Below are 22,092 nucleotides of genomic sequence, written 5' to 3' on the forward strand. Positions count from 1 at the left end.
ATCAATACTTCTTCTATAATTTAAATACTCTAAAATAAAAATGTCCATGAAAAATGTGGTTTCATTGTAAAATGACTTTTCATGTCTGAATTTGAAAAAGAATTGTAAATGAAGTAGACTCTGTAGGAAGTATACTTGATAGTCTAATCAATATCAGCTACAAGGAAAGAACTGCTTGCAATAGAACTTCTTAATTTATCTCACGATTAAGTGGTTGACGAATCATGATTATATTTCGTATTATTCTCACTACTGCTCTGCTTGTTATCAATTCCATGTGGACGTTATTATTCTGATTTGATATTAAACTAGTAAATCCTAGTTCCCATAGTTGTAGAAAAGTTTTGTTTATTTTTGAACGGTGAATTATTCCGTGTTACTAAAAATTGATAACTTTTATAAGCAACTGGTGATATTCTAAGAAAATACATCGCTTAAATATGTGTCCATTTATTTTCAATAACATAAGCACTCAATTCACTGGTAAACATAAATTCATGACATGCTATTGCTGTAAGAAGACTCCAATGTTTATTGTTTGGAGTTTTAAATTGCTTCATATAATGCATTGTACTTCTAAGATAATAAATGTGTTTATATTGGAGGTTTATTAATTTTTTAATAGAATCTGGAAATTTATGATGTCAATTAGTGAAGAAACGAGCTAATTCTCGTTTGATGGACCAATGAGTTTTTTTTATTGAACTGTGCTAAATAAAAAATTTTTATTCGAAAAAAAACGAAACAGTGCCAAATCCTGTGACAGTAATAAAACTATTTTGTGATAAGAGCAAGATTGTTCTCTATTAAAGACAAGACTATCCTAAAGCAATAATAGGATTTGTCTCATTTTAAGGAATGAACCTGAATAGTGAAAATGATCAGGAACAAATTTAAAAAATGATTTCCTATAGTAGGGTGGAAAAAAAAGATGATGGCTGGATACTTTGAAGAATCTAAAGAGTCTAGAGATTGAATGAAGACCTTCATACCCTCTGAAATCTCATGGAAGACCCTCGTAAGTCAGTAACTTGAGGAAAGCCTTCTCTTTTACTGTCTCTCTTGGTGCATGCAGTCGATGACCTCGACTCGTAACAATTGATTTTGGCAGCAAACGAACTTTACGTATCGATGTTATAAAATAAAAGAAAAAGGCTACGAATAAAGAATGAAAAAAAAGGGAAGAAGGATGACTAAAAAGGTACAGCCAGACACAGGAGAGGAATGACCTCAATCGCGATGGTAGAATCAAAAAGAGAGAGAAGATGTCGGACACTCGTGCACCAGCACTTCTCGATGGAAGAAAATATTCTGGACGCGCTTCGCTGAGACAAGGCCTTGCAATCACCGTTTGAATCTTTGCCAACAACTATTTCCCTCGGCTCCTGTACCACGTCTCACTCTCACTGTCCCTTCTTTTCGCCATTCTTCCAGCCATCGTCATGCCCACGAAATATCTGCAGTATTTCTAAATACAGAGCAATCTCGTCGAGTTTATCGTGACGTAATCACCGATTTACCATGATAAATATTTCTGACTTATCCGGTCTAGACAACATTAGGCTATATGTGGTATAAAAGTAACATTTAGACCCACATTCCCTAATATTAACTGCACACAAGGTGAACCTTTTTATACATGTGTTGCTGCTAAGTAATTCATCAATTACATCCATATCAGCTCGTTAATTCTCTCAAATTCTCCTTAATTATGTCCGTTAAATGTTGCTCTTATTTACTTTTATACTTATCCCATTTTTTTTTTATTTTATTCATATTCCTGACAGGAATTTATCTGTACCGTGTATATATGCGAAGGGAGGTTGAGAGAAAACAAGATTGCCACATATGGCCCAAGAAATTTTACGTCTCCTTATTGAGATATGTAAAAATATATCACCAACGATTCTCATGTACTTAAGTGTCTTCATGGGAACACTTTGTTTGACAATTATTTTTAAACATACTTTATTTCTTGTCTGCTTTTTTTATTCGTTTGTTTATAATATATAGACTGTTTTACACTATAAATTATCCATGAGATAATATAGTGCAATTATTTATTGTTCATTCTAATCAGTTATTAATAATAAAAATAAAATATAATTGCCATTTATTAAGCTCAATAACTCTTTGAGCTTGATCAATGATTAATCTAGTTATAGAAGCGATTCATGACAGAAAATTCAGAGAAAATTTTTTTTATGAAATTCAAATTTTTCAGAGATAACTTATGATAAATAATCTCTATCTGGAGTATGTCATACAGTAATCATAAGTGGCATATTTTTCTCAGAGTAATTATCAATTTTACTCTGACAAAAAATTAATTAGTAGATATTAGAAGAGTTTTTAAAAAATGAGATCATTCTTAGGACCATTTTTACTTCTTAACGTAATTAAAATATTCATATATAATTAATAACTTTTTTTGCCCCATTTACCAACTCAATTTTCTGTATTGTCAGGTTTTTCTAAAAACCCCAAAGAAATCAAGACTGATGACCTGCTGTTTGAATCAAGTATTCTATTTCATCTCCTAGTAATACCTCTGATCAAGTATTCCATCACCTCTTTGTATGTAAAATTGAAGTAATCAAAACTATTCTTATTTTATGTTAGTTGAGTCAATCTCAATATATTTCTTTTACCTAAAATATTGGTCTTGATAGAATGGCAATTTACAGAATCAAAAAGTGATATGATCAATGTTAGGTCAATTTTCTGCTGCTGCGGTTACCGGAGATTTCGTATCTTTTAAGGATATATATATATACATGTATATAAAAGATATCTAATACATAATACTTTTGTAGATACAAAAAATTTTCTGAATTGATAGCTATCATGAAGGGTGATCTATTGAGTTAACCTTGGAGTCTCTCTTCGAAGAATTCTATTTCATTGTCGATGTCAATGTCAGAAGGGTCTACCGACTCAAGGAAGTATTTTTTCAGCCTATTTATATAAGTTTACGTAACCATTATTTAAACACCTTCACTACTTCCTTCAGACATATATGTTAATTTAGTACAATTTTGAATTTCAAAAGTACTGTTTTCTAAAAGCAGACTATATTCATGTTTATTTTACAAAAATAATTGATAAATTTTTATTAAAATCTTCTCTCATGATACCTGCTAGGAATTAGATGGGATTATGAAACACAATTTCTGTTAATCATCATCAATTGCTATGTAGAAGCTTTTTTAGGTTTATAATTTGATTTTTGAACGTGACAAAGTAAAATATTACATTACAAATTAAATTTAAAAGTAACAAGATTATTTATATTCTTTTCTTGTCCTTGACTTCATTTGCTACCCATAATAAATTAACAAATTCGATTTTGGCGAAGTAATAAGAGTTTTTATCTTGAAGAATAGACTCTGTCATCTGGAAAGTCCATACTTGGAGTACAATCAACTCAATTTTCTACATTATTGTGTATTGTACAGACTCAACTGAGCATATTAAAGGTATTGAACGAATTGATTTACTAAAAAAAGTTCCTTTGATTTCGTATTTTGTTGTTATTTTTTATTTCATTTTCCAATCAACTTCTTATCTTTAAGCTGTTCATATCAGTCTGTCTCGATGCCCCCTGTGGTTAAATACAAGTAGTACTGGTTTGTGAGAGCGTTTCGCCCTCTAGGGAAATCTGTTATATCTGTTAAAAGTTTATAAGATTCTGCCATCGAAGTAATTATACGGTCTAATTTATATAATACTCTACTGAGGAATGATATAAATTTGAAGAGAAATTATAACATAAAAATAAACAAATAATTGATGGACAAGTATTGGATAACTATAAGTAATGATTCCTAAAAATTTATTTTAAAAGTAAGTAAAAAATATTAGCAGTAAATTTCTCGAAATAATTTGAAATAATATCATGAGTTTAGTAACAAACTATTCTTACTCTGATGGTATTTCATGGAAATTTTGTGTTAATCGTATTTTATAAAGACTAAACATTCATTAAAAAATAAGATAAGTGTCCAGTGATTTAGCGAATTTTTTTTTATCTTAATTTACATACTAAATAAATTAGTTATGTGGACTGTAATTTTTCATCAGCCAGATATTTTTATATCAATGACACATATAGATGTGTGAGAAGACACGTGGGATGTTTTTTTGAGAGCAAGGCTTACAAGTGAGCAATGAAAAAAAGAAAGAGAGAGGGAGAAAGTCTCTCACGCGCATTGCGAATGATACCAGTGCGGTGATAAGCCGTTCTCATTCTGGAAAAAGGAGGTGTAAAAATACTTAGAGCACATAGTTACTGGCCTTACCACACTTGATAGATCTACCTATAAGTTATAGGTATAATACACAAAGTGGTGGCATTGCGCAAAACCGATAGGGTGTGTGCGGATAGATTCTACAATGATCTCAAGTATGCGATAATTGCGTTTCTAGATTGAGTAAATTGAGAAAGCCTCTCTTTCTCTTGCTCCAATTTTTATTAACAGTTTATATACCTATACTTAAATTTAATAATAGCTCTAGACTAATTGTAAAATACCTATTGATAGATGCCATCATTACAAAGACTCCTGTTTTAAGGACCTCCAAGAAAATATAAACTTTCCACTTTCATCATCAATTACCAATTAAATATCTCTTCTCATCAATATTTTCAAATTCGATGCCAAACTAAACAATATTTCCCACTTAAGAGATGGAATAATGCAATAAACACCAGAAAAAAAAATATTTGCAACACTTATTATTAGAATAAAATAGGTACTATGATTTTAAATGATAGCTTTCATTTTCACAATTAGCTGACATTAAAAATCCAAATACTTTGATCAAAGATATAAAATCGTATTTTCTCCAAGGTTCAAATCATAATGAAATTACGTAAAAACTTGTATCATATTGTAAAATAGTTTATATTTTTAAACATGGAAATATTTATCATGGTTTATATAATTCAGAATTAATTTCAAGTAGCATATCATTGAATTTACTCGAAATAAGTATTAACCATTTTGCATTTTTCAGTATTCATTAACTGGAATAACTGAATTTACTGGAAGACGTCAGGACATTAATTTGCTTTTACAGTGTAATCAATGGAGTTTGCAAAGTAAATGTTCCATATTTTTTTATAACACAAAACTTTTTTGGTCATGAATGTGGTTGCACAATAAATTTGTTAATTTCACATAAAATAATTTTTTAAATACTGAAAAAAGAAAGAAATGGATCAGTGTAAATGCTGAAATGGCTGATGAAACAGGATTATTGATATTATTTTAAATGAAATTCATTATGACAACATGGAAAAACAAGTTGTGAAAGTCGAGAGCAATTAATAAATATCAAAGCTTTTTCAATGGGCTTACAGATGCCTCAAGATAGTTAGCATCTCCTGTTTAAAAGCTGAATGAAATGAAATAAAGTAATTTTCATCATGAAAAACTTGAAGAAAATAACGACAATTAAGAAGCTGAATGTAAGCTGCTCAAAAAGTCTTTAAGATAAAACTTTAATGAGTATTTCCGAAAAATAATATTAGTGTTAATCTCAAAGTGAAATGAAAGCTGCTACGAATACTGTAAGTGATTTTTATAGAACACATTTTATGTTGTGTTCAATCAGATAAAAAGAGTACAAGATATAAATATTGCAGACAAATAATATAACGGCTGAAGTCGACCTTTCCATTTGCAATTCTATATACGACTTTGCTTGATTAACGGTCAATTGAGATTCACGATAAACCGGTCCATTGTTTATCTCTCACATGAACCAAAGTGGTTAAGCACCAGTATCTGCTTCCGATAAATTCCTCGAATATTTTTTTTTACCTCTGTAAAAATTTTTAATCCACGATTTGTATCTCGATCCAGAAATACTTGAGAACTTGAGAACGCAGCAGCTATCGTCCAGTTCATTAGGTATCTACTCTATAGTTTACTCTTTAACTGGTGCTTTCCCATGTGAAATTATCTATCCTATCGATTTCGCTCTGACTCGTTTCGCTTCGGCTATCTTACACGTCCGGTCTTAAAAGTCTCGCTGTAAGTTTGTTCGATATATAGGTTGGTAATATTTTACATTCCATACCTTTATTTTATTACCTCATATTGTCTTTCTACATTCTATCATCTTTTGTCACCGCACTGTTAAATTTGTCGCATACACCTGCGCTCTATGCTAAAACACCTGCGCCAATACTGATAGCCAATATCAGGAGGCATATTCTCCATGTCTTATCATTTCACTGCTGTGACTTAGCTTATTTCAGTAATCATAAATCTTATTCACATGTGTCTCTCTTACCTATTTCTGTTCCCATCTCCAACCCACATGCTAATTACTAATTAATAAACCGGAAACTACTTATAACAGTTTGCATTTTAATTGTTTAATAATGAACCTATTAGCAGTGTATTATTCATGAAAGAAATGATCGAAAGATCAACCAGACTTCAAAGGAAAAATATTCTTTTTTATTTTTAAAAAAGTGATCATTATCTTAATCATTCTTGTTTTTAAATTAGGTATGACATTTTTATTCAATTATTAGCACTCTATTTGTAGACCTTAAGTCTGATATAAACTTATTCATAAACGGATAGCTATTAATCATCATTCGTGTTCGATATAATTAATCTTCTAACGAAACATATGTGTGTTTAGTTGATTGAAAAAATAGAATTGATTCGTGTGTTAGTCATGATAAGACATGTTGAAGCTTTTGATAATATTTTTTCAAGTAAAAAATTAATTCGTTATCATAAAAACTACTGTTCTTATTCCTCAACAAGTCATTATATTTTGACTTGTTAATATGTATGAAACAACATCATAACGTGCATATTATTTTTGTATTTTTCTCTTTGCTAGTAAACTGGAGAATAACATTGTAACATACTTAGATGATTTATGATTCATAAATATCAATGCTAGCAATATCTTTGCCATTTCATCAAGACTAGTGTCATCGAGACAGTAGAATAAATAACCTGAACAGTTATTTCCACTCTATGATGTGAAATCTACCTGAATTATCACTTAAAATCATATTCACACTGTAAACTTGATGCTTCTATAACAAGTTTCTATCATAAAATGATCTTAAATGTTCAATTATCTCTGAATCGTGACAGAAGGAGTCTAAAAAGTTATCCACTCCAATATTAAAGCACATGTTTGAAGTAATAATAAGTTAATCTATATTTCTGTACCAGAAGTATCCGGCAATTGGCTTATATTGGTTGGAGAATACAATATATTCCAAGTGTCTCATTATCAAAATGTGATTAGTGTAAGATCTTTACAGGTGAAGGTACTCATCAAGGTTGCCAAGCAGGAAATAAAGATCTTGATGAAAAAAAATCTATCAGTCACGAAATAGAAGTCTTGGCAGAATGCCAATGAAATACTGAATAGACGTTAGTCATCAGCAAACGCATGCCAGAATAAGTGCGAGGGGAATGAGCAGTGAAAGTAAGAGGTAGACGAGTAGACATCGCTGACAAACTACTCAAGAGAGTTCAGAGTAAAGCATTTAAATTGTAACATTAAATTTTCGTCAGCAATTTAAATTTGAATTTTTGTACAATTGAATTTTCATTTTGCCTATTAATCATTTCTTATTAACATAGAAATCATTTAACTTATTTGTTTTGCTACATAGTTACGACAATTATTCAAAGTTGATCTTGAGGAAAGAAAAAAACAAATGTTTGTATTTAACAAATTACACTTTTTTATGCTGTGATGAATGATTTATGAATTTAAATGGATTTCATTACATAGTTAATATGATGTCTTAATGAACAGAGTATTACTTGAGACTTTTAGATTTCTTCAGAGCTAATAGCTGACCTCAAAGTTCATCTAGAACAGATAAAAGTAAAAAATTTTGATCATTTCGTTGTTGTTATATTCTCGATATCTTTATGAGTAGAAGTTTAAGTCGATTTATATCATATTTATGACTTGGGGTGTAGGACAAGCAAATTTAAAGTCATTAACTATAGTAATTAGTGTTTGCAGTAGAAGTTTTTGACTTATGTGAAATGAATCCCCAAAAATATAGCATTTTTATTTTAATTTTATTATTTTCTATTTATTAAATTGATTATTATCTTAAATATTAATTAATTCATTAATACTTTATTGTAAATATTTAAAACATTATCTTGAATATTAGTACAGAATTTTTATAAAAATAATTTCAAAGAGAAATAAAAAATATAAAATAAATGTTCACAAAAGGTAAATAAAACTAATGAATAGTTCATATGATAGATTTAAATAACATCTAATTACAACTAAAAAGAATCTAAAAATTATAAGTTTGAACATACCTTTACAGTCATTGAATAACTTTAATAATTGTAATTAACTATCACAGATATTTCTGAATGATTGGTGAAAGTTAGTTTTCCATATACATCTGAATATCTCAATACCTTTGGGTGTTTGAATTTTATTCTTGTATATTCTTGGTTATGCATATTACATGTTGGGTTGTTATAGTTACGTAAGGAAGTTTAGTTTAATAAAAGAAAAAAAAATTCATCCGCAACATTTATCAATATGAGTCAAAATCACGGATAACATGAAGGGGTTTATGAGTGAATACATCTGCATTAGTAAAGATATAATATATATATCGTCTATCAGCTGCCCCTTGGAACAAATGTATAACGTGTCCGGTTTCGTAACTGCAAGCCTTATAGTAACAGCTATATTTTTTGCTTGCTCTTTCAATTAGGTCTTGTGTGTAAGAGAAATTACAATTGACGTAAAATCTTTAAGTGTCGGTACATGTAAATCTATTATGTATAGTATTCTCAGATTATCACCTATTATAAGAACGTCAAGTTAGATATTGCAATATTATTTTCAGACATTCTTATATTTTTAAATACCTATTTTTTATAAGTAAAAGAAAGTCATTCTATTATATAATTAATTTAGATCTTATTACACTAAAAAATGACTTTTTAAATTCTAAAACAAATGATTTAGATGAATTATTTATTTTTGAATGCAAATTTTCTTTTAAATATATATTTAATAATAGGTAGTAACGAGTGAGATAAGATTATTATAAAAATTTATTTATTAATTAAAAATATGTGTTGATGTTGTTACAAAATATTTAATATATTTTTTTTGTAAAGAAAGTAGATTTGCAGTGTATCTCTATGATGCTTGAAGTAGATATGTTTATAAAATTAATTTTTATCTGAAGTAGATACTGAGAATGATGAAATTTACTTAGTAGAGAATGAAATTTTTCCTTCAAAAGTTATCAAAGCATCAAATAGATATGGCGGAAATTAAACTAGTTTTTTTTTCGTTATGGAATAAAACATTATCTTTTATTTCTCATTATCGTTATTTCAATACTTACGTTTTATAGATAAATTAGTGGTAAATGTCGTGAGGTTGATTTTAAATTTCTATAATTATTAAAAATTAATATTAAAATAAAAAAGAAATTTTTTTATTAATCAATAATTAATTATCAATAATATTAACATGCTTTTAAAGAGTTTTTATTTATTTATAAATATTGATTTTAGTTGATTGCTTTTTTAGTTGTAATTATTTTTTTTTTATTGCTAAGTTTTAGATTAGGTGATTCTTATTACGTCAGAATCATTAATCTGTGGATAAGTCAGATCAGAGTTCAGGTCTTTGACTGTCCTACCAATTTATGGACTGGTTCTAATTTCTGGATCACAGCGGATGTGACCCTGTGGCTTATACGAATTTATCAGAATTTTTTTTTGTAATTCAAAATCAACTCTGATTATGAAAGGAGATAATTAAAAGAAGATAACTTAAATTTTAGTGGTAGAACATCTAAAAAACTAATATTATTGCGATTTTATTCTTTAAATTTACATTGATAATATCTTTAACAATGTAAAATAAGCAATGTCAATGAATATTCCAATCTATTTTATTTAACATCAATATAAAATAATTAATAACACATTAGTAAGTCTTTGATGGTAAAATGAAGGCTTTTATAATGCAGTCTTGATTCAAGAAGATACAATTCATAGCAATTCTATTGTTAGAGGTGAAATATTTCCAACCTATCTTTAAGGAATAAATTTAAAAAATGATGGCAAAAGAAATGTTAGAGAAAAACTCATATAGTAATTCAAAAAAAGCATTTTCTATCTCTTGAGTAATGTGATAATGTTGACAGTAAAGTACACATGACAATTTAAAATAGACAGCACGACTTTGCTTATCGATCAGACTGACGGAAATATCTGCAACATACTCATAGTTGATAAGCTAATGAGAACTGGTTGCAATTGGTGTTGGTGCAACGCCTCGTCGATTTCGTGAGCTCTATGTTGGTTGAACAAGGTGGCGTGGAGTTACTTGCCTTGGGCGCCTCATCGTCGCGCCACCAACTCTTCACAAGCGGAAGTTTCTTTGCTTTGAGATTAGATTTTTTTCTGAGTAACTCACTTATCGATTTTATTTTTTAGTTATTTTTTCACTAACCTGTCATCACTTCTTCTATTTATCCAGTTATTGAATTGGTGGGTTTATTTATCACTTTGTCAATAATTAACAGTATTTTTTATTACAACCTAAATATTCATTCATGCACAACACCAGTTGATAATTATTTTTAATGAAAACTGTCCACTTTAATATGGTATTGATGACAATAAAATGTTTGACTTTCTACAAAGTCTTAACCATGATCAATCTGAATATTTTTAATAAGAAAATTTTATGAAAATTGAATTTATATATTCTTTTTATTACTTTTTTTCTTTTAAAATCAATGTAACTCTATCATTAAGAGAAATTATGATTTGTTGTACTGATAATTTACTTCAATCAACGTTTTTTTAATATACTTTTATTATATTTGTAGGAGTACAATTACAAAGTCAATAGACCCATTTTCTTTGAATTATAAAAATTCTTCCATCTTTTTAATAGTAAATAATCATCAACCAATCATGAATCAACAAATCAATATAACGCAATTGGTGATGCAATAATAAGATCGTTACTGAGGAAATATTACTTGACGTTCCACAGTAACTTACCATAGCTGTCAATAAACATTACTGTTCTGACAGTTGATATCACTTGCAACTGGACATCAATTGATTGGAGAATGACAATAATATGGAAATAACAATAATAACAAACAATCAATTGCTTCTGCATGCTCATTGTTTCTAAGTACATTTATTTTTTCATTTTATCAATTTATTGATGGTGCTGATATTGAAGCTTTTATACATTATTGTTAAATTCAATTAAATCATTCTACATGCAGAATTGCATTAATATTATTTAATGAAGCTTATAAAGCTGCAGATTATATCAAGAATATAAGTGGATAAAAAATAAATTCATATCCAAAATGACCAATTCAATATGACCATATAACAGTATCATAATAATATTTGTTGGAATAAAAAATTTTCATTGGTCTATAAAAAGCAACTTATTATTAATAATGTATGGTTGATGATTCTTTTATGAAATTGTTTCAGGTCTTTAGAGGTATTCATAAAACATGGAACGACTCATTCGGAAATTTTGGAGCATCAACGAAATGCAGGCGGTTCAGGTCTAGGTGGTCCTTTACGTTTTCCAAACTCACTAATCCTGTGGCTACAATGCGATCGGGTGAGTAATTTATTTATGCATAAACATTTCATCTTTACAATATAGAGGCTACACAGCCTATACAAATGATATTTCTGAAATTTATTTAACAATAATTTATGAGCACTCGGTCGATGAAATTTCTTGATTGGATTTACGAGTATTTACGATCTAATATTTATTCCCCGATAAACCTTCGTATATTGAGGGCATTTGGGTCGGTGTCCTTGCTATCGTGACCAAGCAGTTAACTAGATTCTCGATAGCTATGGAATAATTCAAGTGTCGTTGGCCGACAAACATAACTTTCCCTGAAATGTTGAGTAACGGTTGCTATATTTTTCTAATTATTTTATTTTTTGCTCACAGCTTCTTAGTCGTCGCAAGCTTTTATAAAAAGTACTGTTACATTATATCTCTTTGTCATCTCATCAATTACTGGAGCACTTGTAAAACGAGTCTAGTATCGTTTGGAATTTCAATTTTTATCTTCTCCTCTTTCTCTTCACCAGAGTTTGCTCTTCCCGTTATTCTAGACCAACTTGTACATTTCTCATAGTTCATATACATGTGTATATACTTGCCAAGCTAAATTAATGCTTGCTAATTTTATGGTTCAATTGCCTACCAGAATATTTTTAAGCTCATTTTTAATCGGATTGATCCTAAAAATATATTTTTTTTTTATCATTAAAACGTTGGATTTTTTTTAGACAAAAATTGATATAATTTTAAGTTTAATATATTTCAACAAAATTTAGTACTCTTTTATTGAAATAATTTTAGTTTTACCAGCAAATATTTTTTTTTTGTTAGGAATCCTATTTTTAATAATAAAGTACTTGATGTTATGGCCAGAGGAATTGCATCAGTAGAAAAAAAATTTATAGACATGTAGGACGTGGTAATTAATAGGCTTTTTATTGCAATTTTGATCTGAAGCAATAGTCTCATGTCTAATTAATATCGACAATTCGAAATTAAAATATTCATTTATCAAAGTTCATTTAAATTTCTATTAAGCAGCAAAATATTTTGATTCTCTAGCATCATGAAATTGTATTCCAAATGTCATAATAATTTTTATCAAATTATTTTTGTTTATTATCTGTGAAATTAGTATTTAATTATCAACTGATTATTATTTAATGTAATGTTTACTGTTTTCAACTAATTTAATTGTGATATAAAATTCTAACAATAACTGTTTTCTCTTGATTTAAAAAATAAATAAAAAATTAGATAATTCATCAATGAATTAGATGATATTAATAGGTTGATTTAGTTTATTTATGTGTAAGTGATGAAGGGTGGTTCATCGAACTGAGCAGTCACCACGCGCGTTTTGCAAATTATCAAGGTCGCAGACTCGTTTTTCTTGTTGATGTGTAGATATTTCGGGTGGTTTTTTAAATAGTTTAGTTTAATATATTAGAATACATGGGCGATTGCGGGTGGGTATAACTGACGGAAGTGTTTTATAGTCGAACATTGACATCATTGCCACTATTTTCTCCTTCGCACATGTCTATGTATATATATATATATTCCAGATCTATGTGTTGTTTACTGATCTTGATGATTATAGAACGAATAACAATAAATTCAAAAGTTCACGGAAGCAATTCTCAAGGAAGCTGCTCATGCGTAAGAGGATATAAGACAGAGAGGAAAAGTTCTTGTATAGGTTGTTTTACTCTAAGCTCGCTCGGTCGAAGAGAAATGGGTCGAGTTAAAATAAAAGCCTAAAGTAATTCTGCCTACGCCCGGGTGACGCGCCTAGAAGAGACTTCTTTCGTCGTCGACTGCCAAGACAGGAAGAGAAAATAACGTACAGTATAAAAACGACAACTGCTTACGACTGAGTTACTGGTTTATTTGTCGTCTAAACTGATGAGAGACAAAACTTGTTTTTTTTCGTTCATTTATTTAAATTTTTCATCTATATTACTAGTTTAATTTTCGCAAAAATAACAATATCTGCATAAATAAGTTGACTTGATTTATTAGGACAACAGATAGAGCAGATAAGTTAAATTATTAATGAATGTCTATCAAAAAAACCATCATTTTTAAGTGAACTTATTATAAAATGTTCATTTTGTCAGTTTTCTAAAATAGAAGAGAGACATAATTCAGTGCTGGTACGTGTATGTTTTATTCAGCTGCTTTGTGAATCATCTAACTTAAATAGTTGAGAAATAGAATTATTCACAAAGACAAAATCAGCAGAATCTATTATTTAAATGAAAAAAAAAAGAAATAAATAAACTGTATGAGAAATTTTCAATAAAATATTCTTATGTTTCTTAAGCTTTTTGAAATGAATGATAGGAAAGGTCTCCTTCTTATGTGACTGTCTATCCATCAATACTGCAAATCATTCATTTTAAATAGCTACAAAAAATAAAAATATTCACTGATCTATCATAAGTCCAAGGGTGTGACTAGAATGACCAAATCCAGTGAAGAAATTTCAATTAAATCAATTGTACCTAAAATTAAACAAAACTTGATCAATGTTTTTCTGGAATTATTACATCAGTTTGTTGTTTTTTTAAATTGAAGAATAGAAAAAATGACATGAATAATTTTCAAAAAAATTTAATTAAAATTTTGTTTCATTTATTATTATTATTATTTATTGGTTTCTAAATTGGCAAAGTTGTTTTAATTTTTAATGGCGGGAACTTTTATCGGCTCATTTTAGAAGAACCGAGATCTTAATCGAACGATCATCGTGATCTCTTCAGTGGCCAAACAATTTTTGAAGTAAACCGACGAGATCACCTTCTTATGCCTCACGGGCTCAGGATGAAAGAGAGCCCGTTCATTGGAATCATGTTGGTGATGGTCGATTCGCGGAACAGGTACCTACTAATACGCGCTAGTGAAAGAGGTTTTGTTAGCCTTGACTTAATCCTAGTCGAGAGGCACATGAGCAGGGAAAGGAATGAAATACTAAAGAGGGTTTGATGCTGTCTTCTCTTTTTTTTTTTTACAATAAACCCATTTATCGTTTTCTAAATTCGTATTGTCCTCAGACATTTTTACTCCTTTTTGAAGGTATTTATTCTCACAACTTCTCATATTACTCTTCTCTACTTGTATTCATGTGTAATTATTGATCATAGTAGACTCCAACATATGGTGATCTTGTTGAAAAATGATTAGAAAGCATTTAGAGCATTCATTGTTCTGAAATTTTTTATTAATCAAGTTCAAGCTTTTGAATTTAAATTTTCATGTTTAAAATGAATTATAAGTAGAATAGGATCTTTCATTTTCTTTATTCCAATAGGCAAATAATTATTCATTATTGATAGACACCCATAACTTCTGAGAAAATGAATTGGGTAAGGTCATAATGGGGTACCAAATTCGAAGAAATGACCTGCAAAAAATTTTAATTCATCAATGGAAATTCATCAAGTGGTCATTTTATACCATGGTTTATTTAGTGAATTTATTATCGGTTGTCAAATAGATCCCTATCAATAATTATACAGAGTTTCATGGAGTCATAGCATTTTTGAAAGAGAATGAGGTCAGAAATTTCAAAATACCAGAATATAAAATTTTAATTACTTAAAATAAATGAGTAAGGATGATGTCTTCATTATTTTTGCCATTTTACCAAACAAAGTTTGAGTTATACCTGTGATATTTATCAACAGGGATGTAGTATTTAAAGAAAAAACATCAATTCAATGTATTATTGAAGATGTAAAATTACTTAAGTAGAAATCTTGAATAACTTTAATAGAGGAGTACTAACTATTATTGATTTTTTTTTCTAATTAACTAAACAATAATCTATCATCATGATCATCAACAATAACTTTCCATAATTATAATTGCTATTAAAAAATATTAATTAAGCATTATTATATTCTATTTTCAACATCAGTTTTGTTCAATGATGTCGAAAGACATGAAAACATCACCAATTATTTAATATAAAATATTTTAGCTGAGTAAAAATTCGCAAACGTTAGCTATTTCACATAAAATAGTATTTGCCTTGACCTGAAAGGGTTTTTTAGCATTGACGAAGACGTAAAGATTCAAATGGTTTTAAAGAAACATGTATGCATACTTGTCAAAGCTGTTTGTATAATTGGCTAAAGAATTCGTGAGAGAATGTTACCTACCTCTCTCTCTTTCTTCAACTGTCATTCATGGTTTTCTTGTTCGCTATTACTTCAGGTATTTTATATTACTACTTTTACTATCATAGATCCGCGAACTTGTAGGATCACTGGTTTTCATTAATAGGAATCTTAGGCAGGTATCTAAATTATGAATGTATATTTGGTAACCAACTGATGACCCATCGTAACAAGGACAGTTTAACCGTGTGAAAAATCTTCAATTTACATTATTTTACATCATCAATTCTTGCGTGCGTAAAACATGTAATATGTCATATTGATTATGAAGAAAAATGATAATGTAATTCTTTCATGGTAATGAGGAGATCAGCTAACTCTTAGCAATTCTAAATAAATGATACTATTCTCACCAATTTTAATCAATAACACCTATCAATATAAATTTTATTTAGTATTATTTGAACCATTATTCATGACAATTTAGTTGATGTAAATGTGTTATGGTAATTGTTTATATGCATAAAAGCTAGTTGTTATTAGAAGAATACTTGACGAAGAAAAATCATCAACATTGAAAGACTTTTTGTTAGTTAATCTTCAGTTTTCTATCTAAATGTTGCAAAAGAGGTCACATTTAATAAAATGTCCTCTTAACTATAAAATTAGCATTATTTTAATTGTTTATTCTTCAACATTACTTCAATTACATAAATCTTGTTTATTATTTCATATGTCATAACAGTGATGCTAATATTTTTATTATTCTTTGGAGAGTACCTCATTAAATGTTTCAATGACTAAAAAACAAATATTGAAAAATAAGTAGTAAAAAGAGTAGAAACAGGTTTTGCCAATTTCTTCAGACTAATGGATTATATCACATAGTTAGAATCCATCAAATCACCTTCATTTAGAGTCAAAGGAATCATTTCCTATGCCATAACATATAATTAGGAAATTAATTTGCCAAGCTTGGCGTCCAATCTACATTTTAGTACCGTTATTTTTCACACATATTACAATCGATTGTTTATTGCTCAGTACATCAACTAGCATAAAAATAATTGAATGGTTCGATTGTTTCCTTTTCAATTGGTAACACCCACGAAAAAAACAACACAAATGCATTGGCTATGGGTCATACTCAATAATCTATAAATAAAGCAGTAGACATAATGTATATATGTACGAGTTGCTATCACTTTCTCTCTCTTTTAAATACTACTTACCTTTACTATTCAAACGTGTTCGCGACGCTTTTATATTACGACACATACAGTCGTGCAGATTACACTTGACCTCACGTCCACATACTTAAACACCGTCATGAAAGTGCATCGTGTAGTACTCTTACACTACTCGTACGTTCTCTCTATACACTATCTTGTGTACTTATACGCCAAGTTATTTTTATGAATGACTCTTAAGTCTACGATCGAGTAGTTCTTTCTCTGTTGCACTTTATTGTAAATGTGTAGATATTTTGGCGCGTTTTAACACTTGCAATTTATTTTGTTCTATCTTACTTTCCTATATAATTTTTTTTTTTACTGATTATTATTCTTTTTCTTCTCCTAGAACTTTCAACGAGTTAATGCTAGTATTTATTCCCTTCATCAAAGACTTTGCAGGAACATTTATTTCACGGTAAATTCCACTGCGCTAGTCTAGCGTGGTGCATGTTAGTTTAAGCTCTAAAATACTGAAACTTGTTGTTACATCAAAATACTGTATGCTTACAGACATGTGGTTTTTTGGAAGTGACAAATATTTATTCATGAGGTCAATTAATTTATTATTTTAGTAAATACTTTTTAGAAGTAGAATATTTTAATGAACTTCAGTAATTACTTTATTATACTTTTTTTCTTTTAGTTTGTATAAGTGTATGTTTTTTGCATACCTTATTAGCCATTGGAAAATGTAAATTGTCATGAATATTGATAGATTAAATAGTTGAAAAAGAATTCTGTCCATAAAAAGTACATAGGTGGTGCTATGGTAAGAGGTCAATAGCTCTTAGGTTTTATAGCAGAGTAATAAAATAGTTAGTTTTATAATGTTGTCAATTATTATTATTACTTTTAACTATTTCTAAATATGTATCTGTAAAAAAAGGTATTACTTAATTTCTTGATCTTATTGGTCATGTTTTACAGAGTTTGTTTGTTAAATATGTAAAAAATGGATCAGTAGTAAATAAAAAGTGTGCTAATGATTGATAATGAAAAAATGATTACAGAAGACTTGATAGTGAAATAGATCATTCAAAGGAGAATTTATTGTAGAGTAATTTGTAATCATTGATAACTGCAATGAAAAATAAATAGTGATAGCAACACTAGAGAGTTGAATATCTTGTTCATGAGTTAAATGTGCCAGTCAGGGTGATTATAATCAAGAATAGTTTATTGGTCTTACACAAGGAAAGTATTGTTAATTAAGTAATGAAGTTCGTTGGAGAAATTTCCTTTCTTCGATGATAAAAAGATTTCTAGAGTCTAGATTGTAGACATGATGTACTGCATGTCAAGTCATATCTCATATGACATATTTTCTCATTATTGTTTGTATGTGTTGTTATTTATAACTCAAATTATTGTAAAGATGTTTTTTTACCAGTTGTGTTGCATCAGAGTCATCAACACTGTCATGAAAGCTTAACGAAATACAATGTCTTATGCAAATGGTATTTCAATCTTATCTGCACTTCCGATAGGATTTTTTTTTTATATCAGAATAAAAAGTATTAATAATCAATCAGGAAACTGTGGTTCAAGTTAATAGTGAAACAAAGAAAATTCAATGTTCAGTCAAGCATTGTAATCATTCAAGAAGATTTGCAATGAAGAAAGCAACTCAGCCAAAAGATTAGTTAGCAATTCTTTTTTTGTAAATTATTGTGTCAGTTATTTGTGCACAACATTTTCTGATAATTTATACGACTCTCTTTTAAAATTCAAATTTTATGACACAGCTCTATTTTTATTTGCACTTTGAAAAATTGCGTAGAGAGAAGATAAGTAAAAAAACTATCTTACAAAAACGTAAAATTACCCTATAGGAAAAAGAATTGCTTCCTATAGAGGGTAAAATTCACCCTAAAATGCCGTCATTTTTACTCCAACGATGTGCAAAAATTATTTGCTGAATTTTTTTTTTTGTATTTTGAATAATATTATTGTACATAGTAGTATAATTTTTAAATCAATTTTTTTTATGTTTGTAATTTTTCATGCAGTTGTATCATGCATATTATACATGGAATGATCTTGTTACGATTGCAATTTCTGAAATGCATCCCCTGTTCAATTCACCCCATGAACAATTCTATCCATCTGCAATGAATGCCCCTTCGAAAATGATTCAGATCTATTATTAAAATCAGACTGTTATCCTAATTCAATTGTTATTATTATGATTCTATCTTTCATTGAAATTCAAAAAAATTATTAACAATTATTATTAATGTATTTGTTGTTATTAATAAATATTTTTAATTATTTAATGGCTTTGTTTGAATTGAAAATATTTATTCAATAATAATAAAAAAACATTCAATTATTCAAATAACAATTATTAACATAGCTCTATTTGAAGCATAAAAATTAAATTAGATCTTGAGTCAGAATAAAAGCGACTAAAATAGCATCTAATCATCAACAAATGTTTGATATCACCAATATTTATTCAGATTAGCTCAACAATGTATTTTTTAAAACCAGAATATCATTTAAAATTAAATTTGTGTGATAAGATTAAATTTTAATGTACATATTGCATCTTTATCAATAATTCAATATATAATCAATTCATTTGGTTAAAATTTTTTTTATTTAGACTCAACAAAAGTAGAAACTGATGCAAAAATAAACTTTCGATCTGTTCCAATGATATTTTAACATTCATTCCATGTTAAAAGTGAGTCGAGTAGACCTCCAGAGTCGCACCTATCTACGCTCCACCTCCACAGAGTGTCATATAAACCACAGTTTGTTATTTTTTTTAATTTATTTATCCTTCCTTCTGACTGCAAGTTCATATCACGTATTCATTTGCTCCCACTCGAAAGCATGGATCAACTCGTGCATGTGTAAGCAATCCACACAAGATTCTCTGTATCCTCAGTGTCTGCTCCATGAGAACACATATCGCATGTGAATATACCACTTACTCAACAGCTGCTGACATTATGGTATATCTGCAGAGACCAGTTATCCCATGGGTGTCGTCACTTCCTGTCTTGAGGCTGGCTCTTGTTCTGGACTTTTCTCCCCTGCCCCAGCATTTGTTGTCGCTTGCGGTCTCTAACTACTTTTATGTGTTCATATTATAGCGTAGACATGATGCCTTGCCTGTTGGCAATAGGTCAAGAATCTGGAATAAAAATCTAAACGGTTTTTATGTTCCCTTCTAAGATATTCTAGAATCTTGATAGCTTAGTAATTTTGCTGTCTCTTTATACAATAAATAAATAATTTATCCTCAGCTCGTCGCCAATTTTTCTTTCTGTTACTTTTTCGAGGTCAACCACTGATTAGACCCAATATTCAGTCCAGAATTTGTGAATAAAAATGTATTGTGTTACATTCATTATTCTTTTTCTTCTTCTTTCATTTTTTAATAAAATTTATTATGTAAATAATTTACATAATTAAAAATAATTGAAGATTATAAAAAAATGTTAATTAGTCACTAAGATATTTAATAAATTAAATATTTAAATTTATTTTAAAATACAAATAAAATAAGAAAATGCTAAATTCAACTGTCATAGTATATTTTTTCAAAAAAAAAAATAATTCACTGATGAATTTATATTGAATAAAAAAATTTATTTATTCGATAAAATATAACTCTTAATGGTTTTAAATTAGTCAAATTTAATTTTAATTAATAGAATCATTTATTATAATTTTTAAAAACTAAAAGTGTAATAAATACCTAATATCTCATAAAAATAAATTTTTCAAGGATAAAATTCTAACAGGTTGATTGTTAAACACGAAAACAAGTGTCATTTTCATCAAAATTATTCAAATGACTTCTAAGAAAATTAGTGGAGGAAAGAGGAATAAAGTGGAACACGGAAAAACCAACATAAATAAATAAATAAATGTTAATAAGTTTCAATGCATTAATAAATGGAAAAATTGATAAACAGGAATCGCATCAATAGAAAGAAATTAATTAAAAAGCATTTTCTAATTTTTTTTACTAAAGTAATCTATTTTCTTGAATAATACTTCCTTTGCACTTAAACAGAAAAAAATGTAACACCAATGACAGTATGGCAGTATTCGGCATTTCTGGTTTCAACGTCAAAATATATGACATATGATATGAGTGAAAGAGTCTACGAGGTTTTCTTTGTAGACTGGGCAGTCGCTCGTGGAAACATAGTGATAATTCGGCGAGGCGCCGTTATAATTAGAAATGCCTTTGGAGTCTACAGACGATAGACTTTAACAAGGGGAATAGAGATATGCTGGGGGAATGTTTCGTCGAACCCAAGAATGCTTGGAAGTTAATAATAAATCCCCTCAAGATATCGGATTGCAACAATTAGTACTGCTGCATTTAATGACTTCCAACATAATTGTTTACAAATCGATGTAATCAATATTTTACCAGAATACTTATTAATTGTCTAACCGTCCTATCGTTTGTTTTAAATTTCATTCAACTTCTTATCTTCAATTAAATAATTTGCAAAATATTAATTAAATACATATCATGATTGCATTAAATTAGAAAATAATTTTCCAAGCATTTTTTTGTTATGATAATTTACCTTTTTACGATGCAGTGCTTAAAATGGAAATCTAAATCGTTAGCATAAATTAACAGGGTATATTTATGTCCTCCAAGTGTCGTAGTTGAAAATATAATTAAACCGATATATCAAAACATTGGTTGCTCGTAAGTTGATTCGACAAGGGGATTTTTTCTTTCATTTGAATTTCGCACGCGGTCCGGACCAAGACAGTGGTTTTATTTCTCGGCATGCACGGTATTTCCGGCAATGCGACTCCCGCAGCTTGAACTTATCGAGGCAAGGAGAAAAAGATGAATCAAGCAGACGCAAAACACACTAACAAGAAACGATTTGCTGGAATCAACAAAGAGCAAAGAGAATAAGTTGGATAAATTAAATCATCTCTAGGGTTTGTGATGTTTCAAGTATTTTCTTTGAAATTTGAACCATTCGACTTTGTGGTTTACATACTGGTACTATTGTCTGACTAGTAGCTCATCTTTATACTTATAAATTATGTTCAACAGGCTTTCTCGTGACTAACGTTGTCATTTTATATATAGTTTTCCAATAATT

The 22,092-nt window shown here is 28.9% G+C and overlaps 1 protein-coding gene across 4 annotated transcripts in view; it reads left to right on the forward strand.

The window, feature by feature from the left end:
* LOC118074586 (tRNA dimethylallyltransferase) overlaps positions 1-22,092 on the forward strand; it is a 49,880-nt gene that overhangs the window by 17,631 nt on the left and 10,157 nt on the right. For all 4 annotated transcript variants that reach the window (XM_035095938.1, XM_035095909.1, XM_035095920.1 and 1 more), the window contains exon 4: positions 11,529-11,664. In XM_035095938.1, coding sequence (XP_034951829.1) covers positions 11,529-11,664 — 136 coding nt within the window. The remainder of the gene's footprint in view (positions 1-11,528; positions 11,665-22,092) is intronic.

The sequence above is a fragment of the Chelonus insularis genome, unplaced genomic scaffold, assembly GCF_013357705.1.
Source record: "Chelonus insularis isolate UGA/USDA-ARS -01 unplaced genomic scaffold, ASM1335770v1 contig_116_pilon, whole genome shotgun sequence".
Lineage (NCBI taxonomy): Eukaryota > Metazoa > Arthropoda > Insecta > Hymenoptera > Braconidae > Chelonus > Chelonus insularis.